The following is a 16,727-nucleotide window of genomic DNA, read 5'->3' as shown; positions in this document are numbered from 1 at the left end:
ACATGTGAACAGGACGAACTTTACAGTGTCATTCATTTTCACTGAGCTGATTACAGGTGAGTTGATTATTAACATTTTCTTTGACTCAACATTCCATGAGGTGAATGTGTTATAAATTGTACTCACACACCAGAAGCTCAGATGTCCAACTGAAAACGATCAGTTTTACCCACTGGGGCCAAGTTCTCACCTCCACCTTCAACCCTGTGTATCTTTTCATTTTATTTACGTTTTCTAGAATTTGATCTCACTTGAAATGAAATTCTACACAGTTTCAGCCATGGGTTTAGTGGTTTAATGGTCAAAGGGCAGTTTTTACGATTTAACTAATTATTTATAATTTTTTTCCAGTGGTTAACTAATCTGTTATCGAGGTACAGAGGTCAAGCACTCTGTAATAGCTCACAGCGACTAACACACCGTTTATGACTGACCTTAATATAAACAACTCGTGACTCACAGTTTTTGCGCTTTTGTCATCGGTTTCAAATCTGGGATCCACTTCCCCATTGTGACGCTTGTGGGGAGTTGCAGCATTAGAAACATGTCTTTTAAAATATATTTTATATTTTAAAAGGCATCAGCCACTCCCTTGTGAAGAAGGATTCCCATGATCCGCAAATATTTTGTTTGTGTTTCTGCACCAGCCACAGGTTGACTCATGCATTTTTTTGTGCCAGAACCACACGATTCAACAAGTGTTAATGAATACAGGAGGACATCCCTCTCGGCGTGACCTTGCACAAGTATGGAAGGTTTTCACACAAAGAAACAGAAACAGAAACAGAGCCTGTCAGAGAATTTCCTAGAACAATCCACCCTTTACTTATTTTTGCTTACATCAGTTTTCAGAAAAACACATCTGGGGAAAAACAACTCTTTGTGACATCACAAAGGGTCCAGTTAGTGTCCCAGGTTAGTCACAACGCCGCCTCCCAGGTGCGCCTTCCCCCGTCAGACACGGAGCATCGCTTCAAGCAGGAAACTCAAAACTGTGCGTTTTAGCAGGAGGTCGTCAACAGAGGGCTAAATACAACAAGTAGTTTTCTGGATATGATTGCTTTTTTTAAAAAAAATCGTTCTTGCAGGGTTTCTCTAACTCTTCAGAAAACTCAATGTAGATGGGATCTTGCCGCTCCAGCTGTTTACATGTGGGTTTAAAGTTTTCAAGTTGAGTAAAGGTCTACAAAGTGTTATAAAACGCCAGAGCTCCTTCAAATCGTCCCTGGTGAGACGCGAAGCCTCCGCGGTGGCTGAGACGCCCCTCGCAGCCAACGTGCATCATGTTGGCTTCCTGTCGCTCCGACACAAATAGCCGCCGTTTCTTCCCTTCATTGTGTAACTGAATGAATTAGCCCCGGCGCTAAGGCTCTCATCACATGGCCCAAAGCTGCCCGCTTAATCCCCCTCCACCTTCCGATCGTCAACACGCGTTAACGCACAGCGAGGTTTTGCGCTGCATTCACTGGCCCCTCGTGCGCAGCGCAGCGCAGCACCGCCGCCGCTCCGGTGTTTTCTGTGCAGCAGCGGGCTCGCACACAAAGGCGTGTCCTGCACTCCTGCATATAATAGCCGGTCGAGCCGCGATGACACGCTTCTCTGGCTCCACCGCCCTCAGCTCCAGCACGCACACGCACGGCGACCCACAGGCTCTGCACCATGGACGAGCAACCCCGCGGACAAGTGGCGTTCAAGCAGCCCAAGGTAGGCCGGGTTCTCACTCAGCCGAGCCGCCGGCGGAATTAGCGGGGTTAAAGGACGAGCTGGGGGAATATGAGGCGGTTTGTTCGGGGCCACTTCCCCCAAAGCGAGTCGCTTCCTGAATCTGGAGTGGGCAGAAATAAAATGATTTTTACAGAAAACAATAACAAAAAAACAACAACAACAAAATAAAAATAATAACATGTCTGTCAAAAAAAAAAAAAGAAAAAAAAAAGTGCCTTCCTATCCGTCAATTTTACACAGTTTTTTTTTTAAACAAGTGCACTGCAGACAAAACAAAAATCTAATTTATATTAAAAATGATAAATCTCTTCTAAAATATAATTTGAAATGATTTATTAATGAATACAACTATTTCCAAACAACACACACAAACATACACTCACACACATTAGTTGTGTTGTGCGTTTTGGTCAAACAGTCAAATCTAAATCTGTTATTGTGGGAATGGAGGCTGATGCATTTCTGTTCCCTATGCCTCATGTTTTTCACGTGCTGTGCAGGAGGCTCCAGACTTGCACAACGCTGTGAAATGCCACTTTCACGTTCCGCCTGACTCATGTAACGTATATACACGCTCACACGGTGCCCTTTGGAGTCAGGGTGCTGACTGAGCACAGCCGCCGGTGCTGGCAGAAGACAAGAGACTGTTACAAAGAGGAGGGCACGCTCGCACGCACGCACACTACTGAAAAAGGAGTATCCCATGGGAATACTGGCAGCTTGCCCAGATAATCTCATTAAAGATTCATTTTCTGTTTGTGATGCCACTGCTCATTGTCTGAGCTAACAGCCTTCACCAGCCTTCACCTGCTTTCTGTGGCTCTGTGCCCTGCAATTGGTCAACACCACCAGTTGTGTTTTTCAGTTTGCAAACGTTTGTGAATTTAGAGCAACATCTCATAATAAAACAAGCTTGAGTGTATACATATATATATATATGTATATATATATATATATATATATATATATATATATATATATATATATATATATATATATATATATATGTATATATATATATATATATATATATGTATATGTATATATATATATATATATATATATGTATATATATATATATATATATATATATGTATATATATATATATATATATATATATACAAATAGTATATATGCACAGACTCAAAAGCCAGCCTTAACACCAAAACATAGCTCAGTGGCCTTGTGTGCGTTCAGAGTCTGGGAACTCAGTGGTTTGACCTCTGACTGTGTCAAACTGTTAGACCAGGAGAGTGGTACCATTACCTCCATGCTTGGAACTCAATATTTTGGGTTAGTATAGGCTTTTCTATCACCCAAATGATTCCAGAGTGCAGCACCGCTGCCTGTCACTGCTGCCGTCTCAAGAGGAGAGGACAAAGGCAGAGTAGAAATTTGGCATCCTTGAGATGTGACAGTCAATGGGACTTTAACTTTAAACACACAAAGAGTTCATCGTTTCCCCCCCAGAGGAGACGAAAGGCTGAGCTGTTAATCCGTCTTTCCTTCTCGCTGAGTTTCTGTGTGATCCAGCAAATAAAAATAAATTAATAGAACCACCTCAAATTTCGCTGGAACTGTGACGGAGCGGGGACAGACTGGCGTAAACATGCACACTGACTGGCAGTGAAATCTATCCGACCGCTCCTGTGCGCATGGTGCAGGGATCAGGTGACACGTTGAGCACACTGGGACTCTGTCAACCTGGGAGGAAAAGTGCAATTTTTAATTCAAATGTCTTTTTTTAATTAAGCTTAAATCATTTCTCTTTTTTTTCAATTTGATTATCATAACGATCATCATAGCCTCTTTTTATTTTCATTTTTTTTAATGACTGACATTGGAACTTCCATCGTTATTTGCTTGTTCTAGTCATGACTCACCAGTCTGCAGCGCAGCTTTGCTGATGCTAAATTCATACTGACAGAGAGCCTGGAAACCTTCTTGAAGGCATTCTTGGCCCTTGCCACTGTTACCTCAGTGCTTGCACTTGGTGGGAACTATTGGTTTTAAAAGAGTGCTGTCCAGACCGGCCCTATGTGTAATCTTCCCAGAGTTTAGTTTGTTGTCATTTGACGCTTTACACATGAAGACGAAGATCTGATTTGATTCTGCAGATGCGTCTTGTCAATCATGAGTGTGCACAGGTTGTTGGAAACGACACACTGCACACTTTCCTTGTCTAATCAATCAACAACAAGCTGTTGCACTGACAGCTGGACCAGTGTGTCGTGCAAACCTCTGGGGATTCTTGAACTAGAGTAACCAGTTGTTTCACACACTCAGGGTCGCTGGAAGGCCGGATATTGAATGTAGGTAAGAATGTCACTTAATGATTGCCAATATTATGTTGTGCTGTAAATATTTAGGCAAAAACCTTCACACCAAAGTGATATTTTGAAAACAGTTCATCCCCTAAACAACTCAATGTTATGGTTGAGAAACGGTCTGTTACAGATTGGGCTTTTCCGTATCAACAACCTCACGGTCATTTCCTCATTTTGGAAGTAGCTTTGACTCCGACTACAAAAACATTGGGGTCAGGGCAAAAAAAACCTAAAATACTATTTTAGTTTTTCCTGTATGTTTGATGTTTGATTAATTTGGTTTTGGTGTGAATGAAATGGTTTATCTAAAAAAGAGCTGACATCTGACTTGATTTGATTTCTGCCACTGGCCATCTGAAAAGGAGCAAATCCTTCATTTAAATTGCCGTGAGCGGATTTTGTAGTCTGTTTCCTTAGAATCATTGTGAATTACTCAACATAGCGGCCATCAGAAATCTTGGCTGAGCTGTTTTACATCCCATGTTCCCCCTGAAAACTTTGACCTTCTGCGTATTTCCAAAGGCATCCTCAAACAGATGTTCTTGGCGGCAGACACTCTACTTCTCTGCCAAATATATGTTTTATGCAACAGAATCTAAAATTGTGTTTATGATAACACTTCATGATACAAAGCAAGCAACAGCTATTGTTGTTTGTTTATTGTTGGATTTTTGTTCTTGGCTAATGCTTCTTAATTAGTCCCAATATTACTGATGACAGTAGGATGATAATTGTTTGGTCACACTCTTGATGATTCACTTCATCCACACACAGCACAAAGCTTTTTGAGCTGATCTAAAATGCGACAATCCATACCCAGGTGGAATCTTCAACTAAAAACAACTGAGAAGTGAAATGAACTGGGAAACATTCTAAATCAAAGCCTGTCCCCTTAATGAGCTTCAGATCCATTCTCATACTGCAGACTTGAATGTGACACTAAGCCTGGCTGGCGGCTACTGATGAGGTCTGTGTTTACTAGAAAGGGGACCTTCATTTATCTGCTTCATCTGCCATGGTAAATCACAGCTCACGGGGCCGGAGGGGAAGCTGACCCTTCCCCAGCAGCTCTGGCCCCTTCACAACGCCTGGCGCAGTCACGCATTCTGAAATGGCGATGGGCTGCAGCCAAAACGCTGACTTTCCCCGACCACAACTCTTCTCTCTCTCCTTTCTGCCCCGCTCTTTATTTCTGTGTGTACAAATGGGTTTATTGTGAATTAATCTGTTTGTTCTCATCCGCAGGTTGAGCTGCATGTGCACCTCGATGGATCCATCCGAGTGCAGACCATTCTTGACGTTGCCAGGTAACTCTGAGCATTTGGTCAGGAATCGTTCTTACAGAGTGGAAAGTTTACTCTTTAGTTGATTAAATATAGGGACAAACTAGTGCGTCACTCATTGTAAACTGGCAACGGCCTCGACGTCTCACTATGGTGCGTGACGTGATAGTGACTGATCACAGTCAAGTCAAGCTTCTTGAAGGAAAGCTTGACTTTTCCACTACCCTGCTTTTGTCACCTTCCAGTGAAACAGATTGAGTCACTGAGCGTCAGTTTCAGTTGTAAGATAAAGGGAGCGGCGACTCATTTAGTGTGACTGTGACCTTCTTCATACCAACCCATAGTCATCACTAAATGTGCAGTTCTTAATAAACAGTCGCAAAAGAGTGTTGCACTGGAATCTGGAAAGAAAAGCAAAAAAATCAGATGGGATATGAGACCTTTAAGGAAACAGGACAAACCAGGACAAGTAGCTTTTCCCCAAAAATGGTTTCATTCTGGGGAGGAAGTAAATTCTTGCTTGAAACTTAATGTTGTACTTAACTCTGTCATTTGCTCCTGCTAGGAAACGTGGTATTCGTCTGCCAGCAAACACAGTGGAGGAGATGACTGATATTATAATTGTGGACCAGCCTGGCAGCCTTACCACATTCCTGGGAAAGTTTGCAGAGTACATGCACGTGATTGCGTAAGTTTCGAAAATTATATTCTCATTCTTCACACAGGTGCTGCACATTTGAGAGGCAAAGTGTGACACTTGGACACATTCGTGTCAAAGCTGTGTCACACCAGTAATGTGCACAAGCGGGATTAAAGTCCAGCCCTAGACGGCAGCATTACTCGTGTCCAGGTGCTGTGTAGTTACACAATAATAATGCATTCAGTGTCTCTGGTTCGCTTCTCCACAAACAAACAAACGGGTGTGTTTCATTTTAGAATCAAACCACGAGTCAAAGGTGCGTCTACTCTTAATTGTTCTTCAACATTGTCCTTTAAGCTGCTGTAAGGCTGCATGGTGACTGTTGAAGTCAGTCGGGTTTCTCTCCAGGCTCTGGAACCAAGCCAGTGGCACCAGACAGTCATTAAGTGCTCCTCAGGTGTTGCTCAGCTTATTCATTCTGAACAAACGTCTGTGTGTCAGTCATTAGTTTGACTCTTATGTAATGACTGTTGTGAGAGTCAAGTCGAGTAGATCTGTGTTCTCTCTGCACTAAAACACGGAGAAGGGATGGGCGGCACATAACGCTGGAGGTTTGAGTCATCTTCAGTGAATGTTTTTAAAATGCGTTTTCTTTTGGATTCTCCGAGAACCACCCAGTGCCAGCGTATCCCATTTTCTCTGGAGAGCCACAAACGTATCCAAACCAGTACACACAGACAACTGGCAAGACAGGATGCATACAATTTGTTTCCTACTGTCTCGACACTGGGACTCTGTGTTAGTGCAGCTCGGGATCGATGGGGCGTAAAGAAACTCAGCGGGACAGTGGGACTTTATCTCTTGCACGCTATGGAAGGGAGCTGATTATGAATGCCAGACACGCAGCGCACATCCAAATCAAGTTGTTTGGGATCTCCCTCTCCTGAGCCACTCAGCTTTACATTCAGTCCTCTGGCAACTGGGCCTGAGCTGTTGATAAAAGACCCCCAAAACACTCTTTCAGACGGTCAAAAGCCGTGAACACTTGAAACAATGCAGGTCTGTAGTGGCCGGAACGCAGTGCACACTTGTGCTGAATGGGGCCTTGTGTATCAAGGCTCCCTAAAAGGCCCTTGTTTGTGGCATGGTGTGGCTTTCACAACGTATGGAACTTGCTAGCTGGGTTTGGCTCATGCCGGATTGTGGGACATACAGGGAATGTGTGCGTGTATAGCCAGAGGGGAGGACAACGGGCCGTCAGAGCAGTGTTTTCGATTTCAGGGTAATCGCTGGAAGTGTTGTCCGTGTTTTCTGTCATTGTGATGCAGAACAGGTGGACTCGCCAGTCTAGAGAAAACAGGACATTTTTAAAAGAGTGTCAAATAAAAAAGCTCACAAAGCTGCGTGGCAGATAGATTACTAAGATTCCTACTCTGAATTCTTCATCGTCTGTTGGCAGTCAGGTTGTGACAAAAGCGCCTCCTGAAAGCTGCTCTCAAAGGCCCCAGAACTCAGAGAGAGTGACGAGCTGCCGCCAACTAGATTGATTTATGCTGCATTGCATCTGTGGCTCTTTTATCAGAGTGGGTTTGTGTTTCCACCCCTTGAACCCTTTTATCATGGCATGCAAGGAGATATTTTGATGACGCATTAACTGCAGCTAATAGTTTTATGTATTTCCCTTTGGATCATAATCTTTTTCTTCTTTATCTTCTTCTTCTTTCCTAGTGGAGACAGAGGAGCCATAAAGAGGATAGCATATGAGTTTGTGGAGGACAAAGCAAAGGAGGGAGTGATTTACGTTGAGGTCAGATACAGCCCACATTTTCTGGCAAACACCAAAGTGGATCCCATACCATGGAACCAGGAAGAGTAAGTACTGCAACAGGAAACACCTTTGGCGAAACATGACCGCGGGCAAAGATGCCGTAACAGAAGTTAATGTCCATGCGGCACAGTTTCACATTCAGACCATTAGGCACACGTTTAGGCACATTAGAGAAGACAAATCCTCTGTGATTTAAATCAAGCCTTGATCTCGTTCTATTTCTGATTTGTTTGTTATTAGATTATTATCTATTTCCACCCAAAAAAAGAGATTTTTAGAGTTGTTGTTCACAAAGGTGAGAAGTGTGAAGAGCTCACAGAGCAATGCTGTAAAAAGTGGATTTCAACCCTAAGTCTGCGGTTAGGAGGAGGGCACTCTGCTACTGCTAGTGCTCGTGTCTACAGTGACCGCTTCATCAGAGGTATTTAAGTGAAGTGTAACTGTTAGTGAGCTAACTGGCTTTGTGACATGCTGAAACGAGCTCTAAACCTGCACAATACGGACTCAGCTGAACAGTTTCCTCCGTAGACTTATTCTCCATTTCCACTTCCTGCCCTCCATCTGAATTAGCACCACCGCCGCGTGTCATCATAACCAGGTGACTGCAAGCCAGCGATAGAATAAAGAAAAAGATAAAGAATGAGCAACTGAAGCAACAGTTTGACACTATTAAGTCGAGGGACCTACGACACAGTCAGGATGCTTTGGCTTCACTCACGCCGGCCACTTGGTCCAGTGTGCAGCTGTTAAAAGGATTGATTGACGCAAAAGCAAATAGGAATAAATAAATAAAGCAGCTACAGAATAGTTAGGTCAAGAGTGGGTCCACTTGTGAGGAGGTGATACCCAGCTTTCAGAGCTGGAAGAAAAAGACGTGAGATCAGGTGGGACATCAGAGAACAGGGACTGACATCAATGTTGTTTGCAGAATTCTCTCTTACCATGAAGTGTTACCAAGAGGTACACACTTGACCTTCTAAAACACCATGTCTATGCACAGCCACGAGGGAAGCATGTATTAAGTCCGGCTCTTTGTGTGCTTTCTCGCTGCGCTCCTCTTCCCCCAGGGGCGACGTGAGTCCAGACGAGGTGGTGCGGCTGGTCAACGAGGGCCTCAGCGAGGGGGAGAGGGCCTTCAATATCAAAGCCAGGTCCATTCTATGCTGCATGCGCCACATGCCAAGTAATGACCTGCTCCCGCTCCGGTCTGCCAAAACAAGCTTGCGAGATAGAGATAAAACCCCTCACTGTGTTGTCTTCTGTCCTGTGTCAGAGTTCTGCAGCCCCGTTCACTCTGATTAGATGATGAGCACAGCACAGAAAAAAATAAAAATGTAAAAAGAAGGACAATGAGCATCATGAAAATGAAAACACAGTGTCACAACTACATCTTGCACATTTTAACACGTTGTCTAAATTTTAAGTTGGTTTCTATTTTTTTTATTGTCATTAGGAATTGTTCTGTTATGTCTTTTTGAATTTGGTTTTTTATATGTATATATCCAGACTATCATCAAGATTTGCACTTCCATACATGTTTAGGGTGACTACTCCGCCTGCATCAGTGGTGCCACCCAGTGGCATAGTGTTTGATTTGGGTATATGCTGCTTGCCACTTATACATATATTGCCCTCTGATTGTTCCAGGCTGGTCTATGGAGGTGGTGGAGTTGTGTAAGAAATACCGGGACGATGGAGTGGTGGCCATCGATCTGGCGGGGGATGAGTCACTTAACACTCAGGCCAATCCAGAACACAAAGAGGCCTACATGGTGAGTGTAATCGATAACATGTTACTTAATGTCTGTTCTTACATGCAATACATAACTTGTCTTGCTATACTATTACTGATGTTAGCGAGGATAAACAAGGTCGGGAGATTGGCTGTATATAAATATGGCTCCACTGGTTTGCGAATGTTTGTTTTTGAAGCTGAGACAGTGGTTTCACATGGTCAGCGCCATCTTGAGCTTCTGGTCTGTTTGAAGGCTTCCACATTCGGATGTGTGAGGGGAGCAGGAGGTGAGCAGTGATTGGAGCATGAGTGCCGTGTGTGCCTCAACGCTCACCTGCTGGAAAGACGACTCAATTTTATGGCCATTCTTGCTAAAAATGAGACCAGATCAGACTGAATGGAACCTATTTTGTGAACAACAACCTATTTTTTTCTTCCTGTATTGACAGACAGTTATTTTTTGCAACCAACTTTGGCGGTCCCTACTAGCGAAATAATATACTGCAGTTGTTGTTTTTTTGTATGTTTTTTTGTCACTTCTGCGTTGGCCTTTTTTTTTAGAACCTGCAGCTTTTCAGGCAATTCAGTCAACAAGTCAGCCTCAGCACTTAATGTTGGGAAATGTCACTGGCTGCACTCCAGTTTATTAGCAAATCCTGGCACACTACAGCCCTTTGTGACCTCACATAGAGCCTCTTTCCAGAACAGTGTTGCATAACTTAGCACACACTAAACAGATAGACTATTATTTCAACTTGCATTTGTTAGCAGGATAGAGACACATCAGAAAACAGTGATATGGTGACGTTTCCTTAAGGAGAGACACTTATTTACGTATTTGCTTTTGCTCCTACCTTACTATTACAATAATACAACAGTTTTTTCTCTGAATTTAAAGAACATGAATGTGACCAAGTAATCCTCTCGTGTGGTCTCATTGAAACTACCGAGGAAATTAATGCCCTTATCTCAACCCAGCAGAGTATGCAAGCAAATCCTAATTTTCCAAAATCATCTTTTTTTCTTTCAGTCCTTAATTCGGTCTCTTTCTTTGTTAATTTCTTTCATTCATTTCTTTTAGCGCTGACACCTCTCAGAGGGGGAAAAAAAAAATCAATTTGGCTAAATCAGAATTTATGGGGCGAGTAATCAGCTGTGCTTGTTTAAACCATAATGAATATCTTAGAATAATCACTCGTAGTCAATACCAACAGCACTGGCCACGAATAAACCCTAAAAGTAATTGCTGGAGGTTTCTGGCTCAATGGAGGCCGTTTACATATCAGCTCTTTTTTTTTTTTTTTTATTACTTTGTTATCATGGCAGCACTAAACATCAGCAATCACCATGTAAAGATCGAGTAAAATATCAAGTTTGCAGAGTAATAACCATAAACCCATCCACATACACAGCAGATTAATCTGCTGTAGCAGCATTTTAATAATCTTTGGACCAGTGTAAACATACTGTATCATCACACATCAATTTTAATTAAAGCCTGCAAACAAGAAAAGCTAATGTAAATTATTTGACTGTCTCTCTATATTGCATCCGTTACGTCTGTAGATAGATTCTTTTTTTCTGAAGACAAAAATCAAATGTTACTGATCCAATAATACTTTTCATGTAAATAGATGTAAAATACTTTTACTGTTGAACATAATGCCATAATACTTTGAGACCTGAATGTGTACATACATGTTATGTACATGTGTGTGTTCATTTATACTGTATAAAGCCATCAAACACAAAGTGTGGTATGTTAAAATTGTATGCGAATGCGTCTTAATTTCTTTGAGTCTAATTTGAACTACTGATTAGATATGTGGATTTAGGTTATATTTATGTATGTATGTATGTATGTATGTATGTATGTATGCATGTATGTATGTGTGTGTGTTATCATTATCATTATTATTGGTATTATTATGAAACAGCAGGTAGTCACCAAGGATGTCAAATCCTGACAGGCTGAAATTATTATTGTTGTGTTAATGATTAACAGAGGCAGAACGCAGAGGGCACAGAGTCCACACTAATATTTCAGGTTATCTATAACTACGACTATGACTTTGAGATAAATATGTTAAGATTAGACAAGCAGCAGCGGCCGTGTCCAAGGTTAAAAACGCTGTAACAGCAAAGAAAACACAATCAAACCGGTGCCTTTTCCTTATATAGGTAAAAATGTGGCCCCTCAAACCGTAACTAAATAGTTGCTTGAAAACTCGTCTGAACGATGCTTTTCTCGCTGCTGCAGACACTGCAGATGTAAAGACCAGCTGGTTCTTGTTGTTTTTGTTTTGTTAGGGTTTTTTTTCTCCTAAATGTTTCCCTTGATTAATTTTGTTGACAGGAAGCGCTTCGCTGTGGTATCCACAGGACTGTGCACGCCGGGGAGGTGGGGCCCCCCGATGTGGTGAAGGAGGTAAGAGGGCTTCAACCGCAGCATGAGACGGGTCTGCACAATACACAGCGCACTCCTGGGACACCTCTGCGCCCCAAGGGTGCAGAGCAGCGAGCAGAACAATAACGGCCACGCACTGACAAATGAGCAAAGCATCTGTCGGCGGTAGAGGTCCAAGATAAACAAGAACTTTGTTAGCGAGGGTTCAGGTCCAGTTGGGAGCGAGCAGGGAGAGCCATCAAATCATGGCACACATTTCTGCATTGAACTCCATTGTGACCGGTTTCATAACATAATGATCTTGAAGGCTCTGCAGTTATTTTGAGTGCATGACAGACAGTCAAGTATGGGAACCTTTTTAGTGTTTAATGAAAACTACTTCAAATGACTTTTTAACAGTGACTGAATGAATGAATGAAATTTTGTGTGAACACACTTAAAGTAGGCTGTTTTTAAGAGCCTAAACTATAAACCATAATACTTTGTTGACTCTTTTATTATTTAGTGCACAATAAGTGTGTTAAACCATACCACATACCAACCACTCAGTGTGATCATAGTACATAGATTTGTTTGAGAAATGTTCAAATTCTGTTGAGCAATTTTAAAGCACTTAACTTCTGTGATGATGGCCGCATATTGCACACTTGATATTTATTCTCTAAAATCACAAGCAATTTGACATTCAGCTGTCAAAACCATCCCATAATGTGTTCAGCACACCCTCACTGATTTCCATGCACTAGTAATGTTCTTAGAGAATTGTAGTAGATTATTCGATGAAGGTGGTTATAATGGAATCCAATGCAGAACTGAGTCAGTGAGGCCAAACTTTTCAGTGAGGGTGTATCTGTACATACACCCTCGCATATTCACTGCAACAGCGGTTCTGAACAGATGCAATCAGGCAGAAACAAAAGCGTTGAGGGGTTTAACCTTAATATTGAACAATTGACTTATTGCTACTCCATTATGACAAATTGCCTGCCGTAAACAGAGGTAACGCTACTTTAAAAAAAAAAAAAAAAAGGTCTTATGAATGAAAAACTAAAATACCTTAACTGAACATGGACGTGATTAGCCTGTCTTTTTGTCTTTTGCCGCTTTGCCGGAAAAAACGTTAAAAACCAGTGAAGGGTTTGTGCCACTGTAGGCGTCTGCGCTGCACAGTGACAGCGTGGCGACGCCACAGCTGGCCTGCAGCCTTCTATAAATAGCCCACAGCACATTTTGCTGACTTGACCCGCACTGAGAAAGTCTCTTTTTTTTCCCTTCCTTTTTTTTTGTGCTTTTATAACCTTTTGCTTCCCATTTCGTGATCCGCCTTCTGATATTTTAGGCTGTAGAAGTTCTGAGAGCTGAGCGGGTTGGCCATGGATACAGAACCCTGGAAGACCCAGTCCTGTACAAAGAACTGCTGGCTCAGGACATGCACTTTGAGGTGAGGAACTGTCCACCTTCAACCTCCAATGACTCCATGCTTTATCAAGTAATTGCAGCAATTAAGTTCTCTGGGGCTAAAGTAAGAAATGTGGATATTTGCTGACCCCTAGTGGCTCCCGAAAAGCAGTAAAATCCCACTTTTTCTTTCTTTTTTTTTTACCCCCTTCGGTTTATTTTTTAATGTGAAAATGAGTTGGAAGTACTACAAAAGAATTTTCCCTGATGTGTCGTCCTTTTTCACACAAAAATTGTGATTTGTTTGTTGTAGCAGCTGTAGAGATGCCTGCCTTGTCTTCAATGTGCCACTAGGTAGCGCTTTACTTGCAGAGAAAAGGCCCCTCTGCCTACTAAACAACAGTCAACATCAACAGATCAGGCTTTTCAGAAATCATGGCTGAGTGACAAATAAAAACATTCTTGAACTTGTGCGCATTTTGTACAGGAGCCTTTTTCTTGCCCTTGTGAAGTCAACATTACACTCACTGCGCAGGAGAGAACGTATTATATAATGAGCACCCTCTCAAGCTGCTTTGCCTTTAAACTGTCTGTGTTAACCATGAAGGGAAACCTCTGCCATTTGGTAGAGGTTACCATGTATATAAAACCAGGTTTCTAATGGTCGCCACCGCATCACTCACGTCCGTCTATTTGCAGGTTTGTCCGATTTCCAGTAAACTAACAGGTGCCTGTGACCCCGACTTCACCAAGCATCCCGTCATCACGTAGGCTGTCTTTTTTTCCTTTGGACGTGAAGCACTGACAGTCAGCAGGGTTCATCCTGGTTTACATTGCACTCTTGTCCTTGTGCAGATTCAGGAAGGACAAGGCAAACTACTCCCTGAATTCTGATGACCCTCTCATCTTTCACTCCAACCTGCACGACGACTACAACACTGCATACAATTACATGGGCTTCACCGAGGAGGAATTCAAACGGCTGGTGAGATCAAATGGATGAATAATGCGAGAGACGCTTTAAAGGGTGAAGACGGCTGCAAACGATAACCCGGGCCGGTGATGCACCGTGCATAGCGATGCTCTTCACATACCAAGTGAGACGGGGACAAATGAGTGCGCGCTCAAGCGCTCATTTAAAAAGAGCAAAAATGAATCATCCGTTTCGAAAAAAAAAACATCTTGTTCAGCTTAATTCACTCTGCTCTGTGTGTCGTCTGTTTTAATCAGACATCTCTGATGACTGATGACTTCCTTTATTTGCATGCAGGCACTGAGGCGCTGTTGTTTTTGGGGGGTTTTGTTTGTTTGTTTTTTTGTAATTGAAGAATGTGGAAAACTTCCACAAAGTTTGTCATTCAGCAGCATAAAAATTGGCCAAAAGCGGATTTAATGGCCCTTTAAGTTAATGGACGTCATGTCGAGCCACTGGTTTAACAAATGGTCATTGGCTTTGACTCGTTCCAAGTGAACTGCTGAAGACCTTTTTTGGAATAGTCTATCTAACGTTAAAATTTCCCACTTTTTCCCTCACGATGTCTGTTGACATTGTACATCCTTCTGGAGTTTCACAGAGGGAAACGATTCCACCGAGCGTCAACAGCCACTGACTGAAATGCAGGAGAAAACGTCCCCATATTGCTCGTGTGGCGTCATCCTCCAGTCTCTGGAGAGACTCCGCTGTCCGATGTGTCAATGTTAACGCTGCGTTTCTATCCACACTGTAGCCATGTTTATGTCAGCGCTCACACAGTTTAAAAGCTCTCATGAGATCAGCAAAGAAAGCAGCACATTTGGTTGTTTGCACGCCGACAGAAACAAAGCGACGGCGATTATTGGCAGAAAAAAAAAAACACCCTTAAAATTTCACACGTCAAGCTAAAATATCATCCTGAAATTTTTGCTTTTTCTGGGTTTTAAAAGGTTTCAGCTGAGACAAAAATAACAAAACTAAATGTTTGTTCCTGCCCTGATGTGTGGCTAGTCAATCCAGTTTTAACAAGGATGGAACAGTGCACACACAGAAAGGAGCGTGTGGTGACTGGAGTACAATAATGGTGCTTGGAGATTCAGATTGGCGATTCTGGGTGCAAAATATCACAAATGCATGGGGTGTCCGAAAACTTCCCACCACTGAGTAGAAAATATGAGAAATTTTACAATTGGATCAACTCTCCTGTTCCTCTTACCTTTAATCCAATGTTTAAACTTAGTACTGTCGTGTTTACAGTGCAATCCAAAGAAATTCCTTCTCTTTAATGTACATAATTCTGTTTTTTTTTTTTGTGCGCGTCTTTCAGAACATCAAATCTGCCGAGTCCTGCTTCCTGCCCGAGAATGAGAAGCAAGAGCTCCTTCAGAAGCTGCACAAGGCCTATGGGATGATTCTGAGCACTTCCTTTTAAAACCAGACAGAAGAAACTAACCCAGAGACAAGCGGCTCTGAGCGTCCAACCCAGCAGACACTATGGGATGGCATTATTTCCTCCAAAATCCTCCAAAAAAACAAACAAACGACGACGTCAACATGGAACTGCTGCCCCTCCGGTGGCGGCAGGTGGCCTTCACACCTCCTACCTTCACCTCAGCTCATGTTTTGTCAGTATTCATGGGTGTGTTCACGTACTTCAGGTTTTAACATGCCACTCCACAAGATGTCTCGGTGCTCTGCGGGTGCAAAGAAGTCGGGGGTGCGTGGACTCTTAACCTTGTGTTTACACCCAGGTGACACGTAAGGAATCAGGGAAGCTTTGATGCACAGCAACCGTATTTACATTCATGTCACCCAGGGAGGTTTTTCCTTACGTGGTTGCGTCGTCATTATGGTGTTGGGATGAAGGTAGGCAGAAAACTGCGCTACTCAACTACTCAAGGCTAAATTATGGTTTACTGTGAATATCCATCGTTGAACTTAAGGGTTTCTTTACACATTAAAAAAAAAAAAAAAAAAATCAGGTAGAACAGCTCAATACCAAAAGTTGACTTACATTTTAACAGTAGGTGGCACAGTTTTGCCACCAGTATGGCCAGGTGCTTCTGGATTTATAAACTACTCTCTTTTCATTTTCTGGATGTGTATATTTATTTAATATTCTTTTTCAGTTCATGGAAAAAAAAAACACTCCCATTTGTAACATGCATACTTAAGAAAATATCTTTTAAGATAATAAAAATAATGTTCTCCTAAAATCTGCATGGTGACATTTTTATTTAGGCAAGAAAGAAGAGTCGTATTTGGCTGATATATAGTGAATACTGTATAAAAAGTCCATTTCTTGCTCTGCTTCGACCTTGTGTAAAGACAGAAATGGGAATTGTGAGGCCATGCTAGGTGTAATGTAAGCACCGGTGTCCTGTGGCCACACTAATATACACGAAAGTTG

General features: G+C 42.3%; 1 protein-coding gene across 1 annotated transcript; it reads left to right on the top strand.

Annotated features, from left to right (window-relative positions):
- The first annotated feature begins 1,448 nt into the window (after positions 1-1,448).
- ada (adenosine deaminase) lies at positions 1,449-16,533 on the top strand. The gene is made up of 11 exons (XM_076041768.1): positions 1,449-1,704; positions 5,299-5,360; positions 5,902-6,024; positions 7,705-7,848; positions 8,872-8,987; positions 9,452-9,576; positions 11,896-11,967; positions 13,286-13,387; positions 14,044-14,111; positions 14,200-14,329; positions 15,645-16,533. Exons 1-11 carry the CDS (start codon positions 1,660-1,662, stop codon positions 15,747-15,749), a joined length of 1,092 nt encoding a protein of 363 aa, XP_075897883.1. The 5' UTR covers positions 1,449-1,659; the 3' UTR covers positions 15,750-16,533.
- The last annotated feature ends 194 nt before the right edge of the window (positions 16,534-16,727 follow it).

Source organism: Nelusetta ayraudi, unplaced genomic scaffold (assembly GCF_046127955.1).
Source record: "Nelusetta ayraudi isolate G7.1 ecotype Tasmania unplaced genomic scaffold, CSIRO-AGI_Nayr_v1 ptg000070l, whole genome shotgun sequence".
Classification (NCBI taxonomy): Eukaryota; Metazoa; Chordata; class Actinopteri; order Tetraodontiformes; family Monacanthidae; genus Nelusetta; species Nelusetta ayraudi.
The sequence above is the reverse complement of the archived record's forward strand: the minus strand, read 5'-3'. Positions and strand labels throughout refer to the sequence as shown.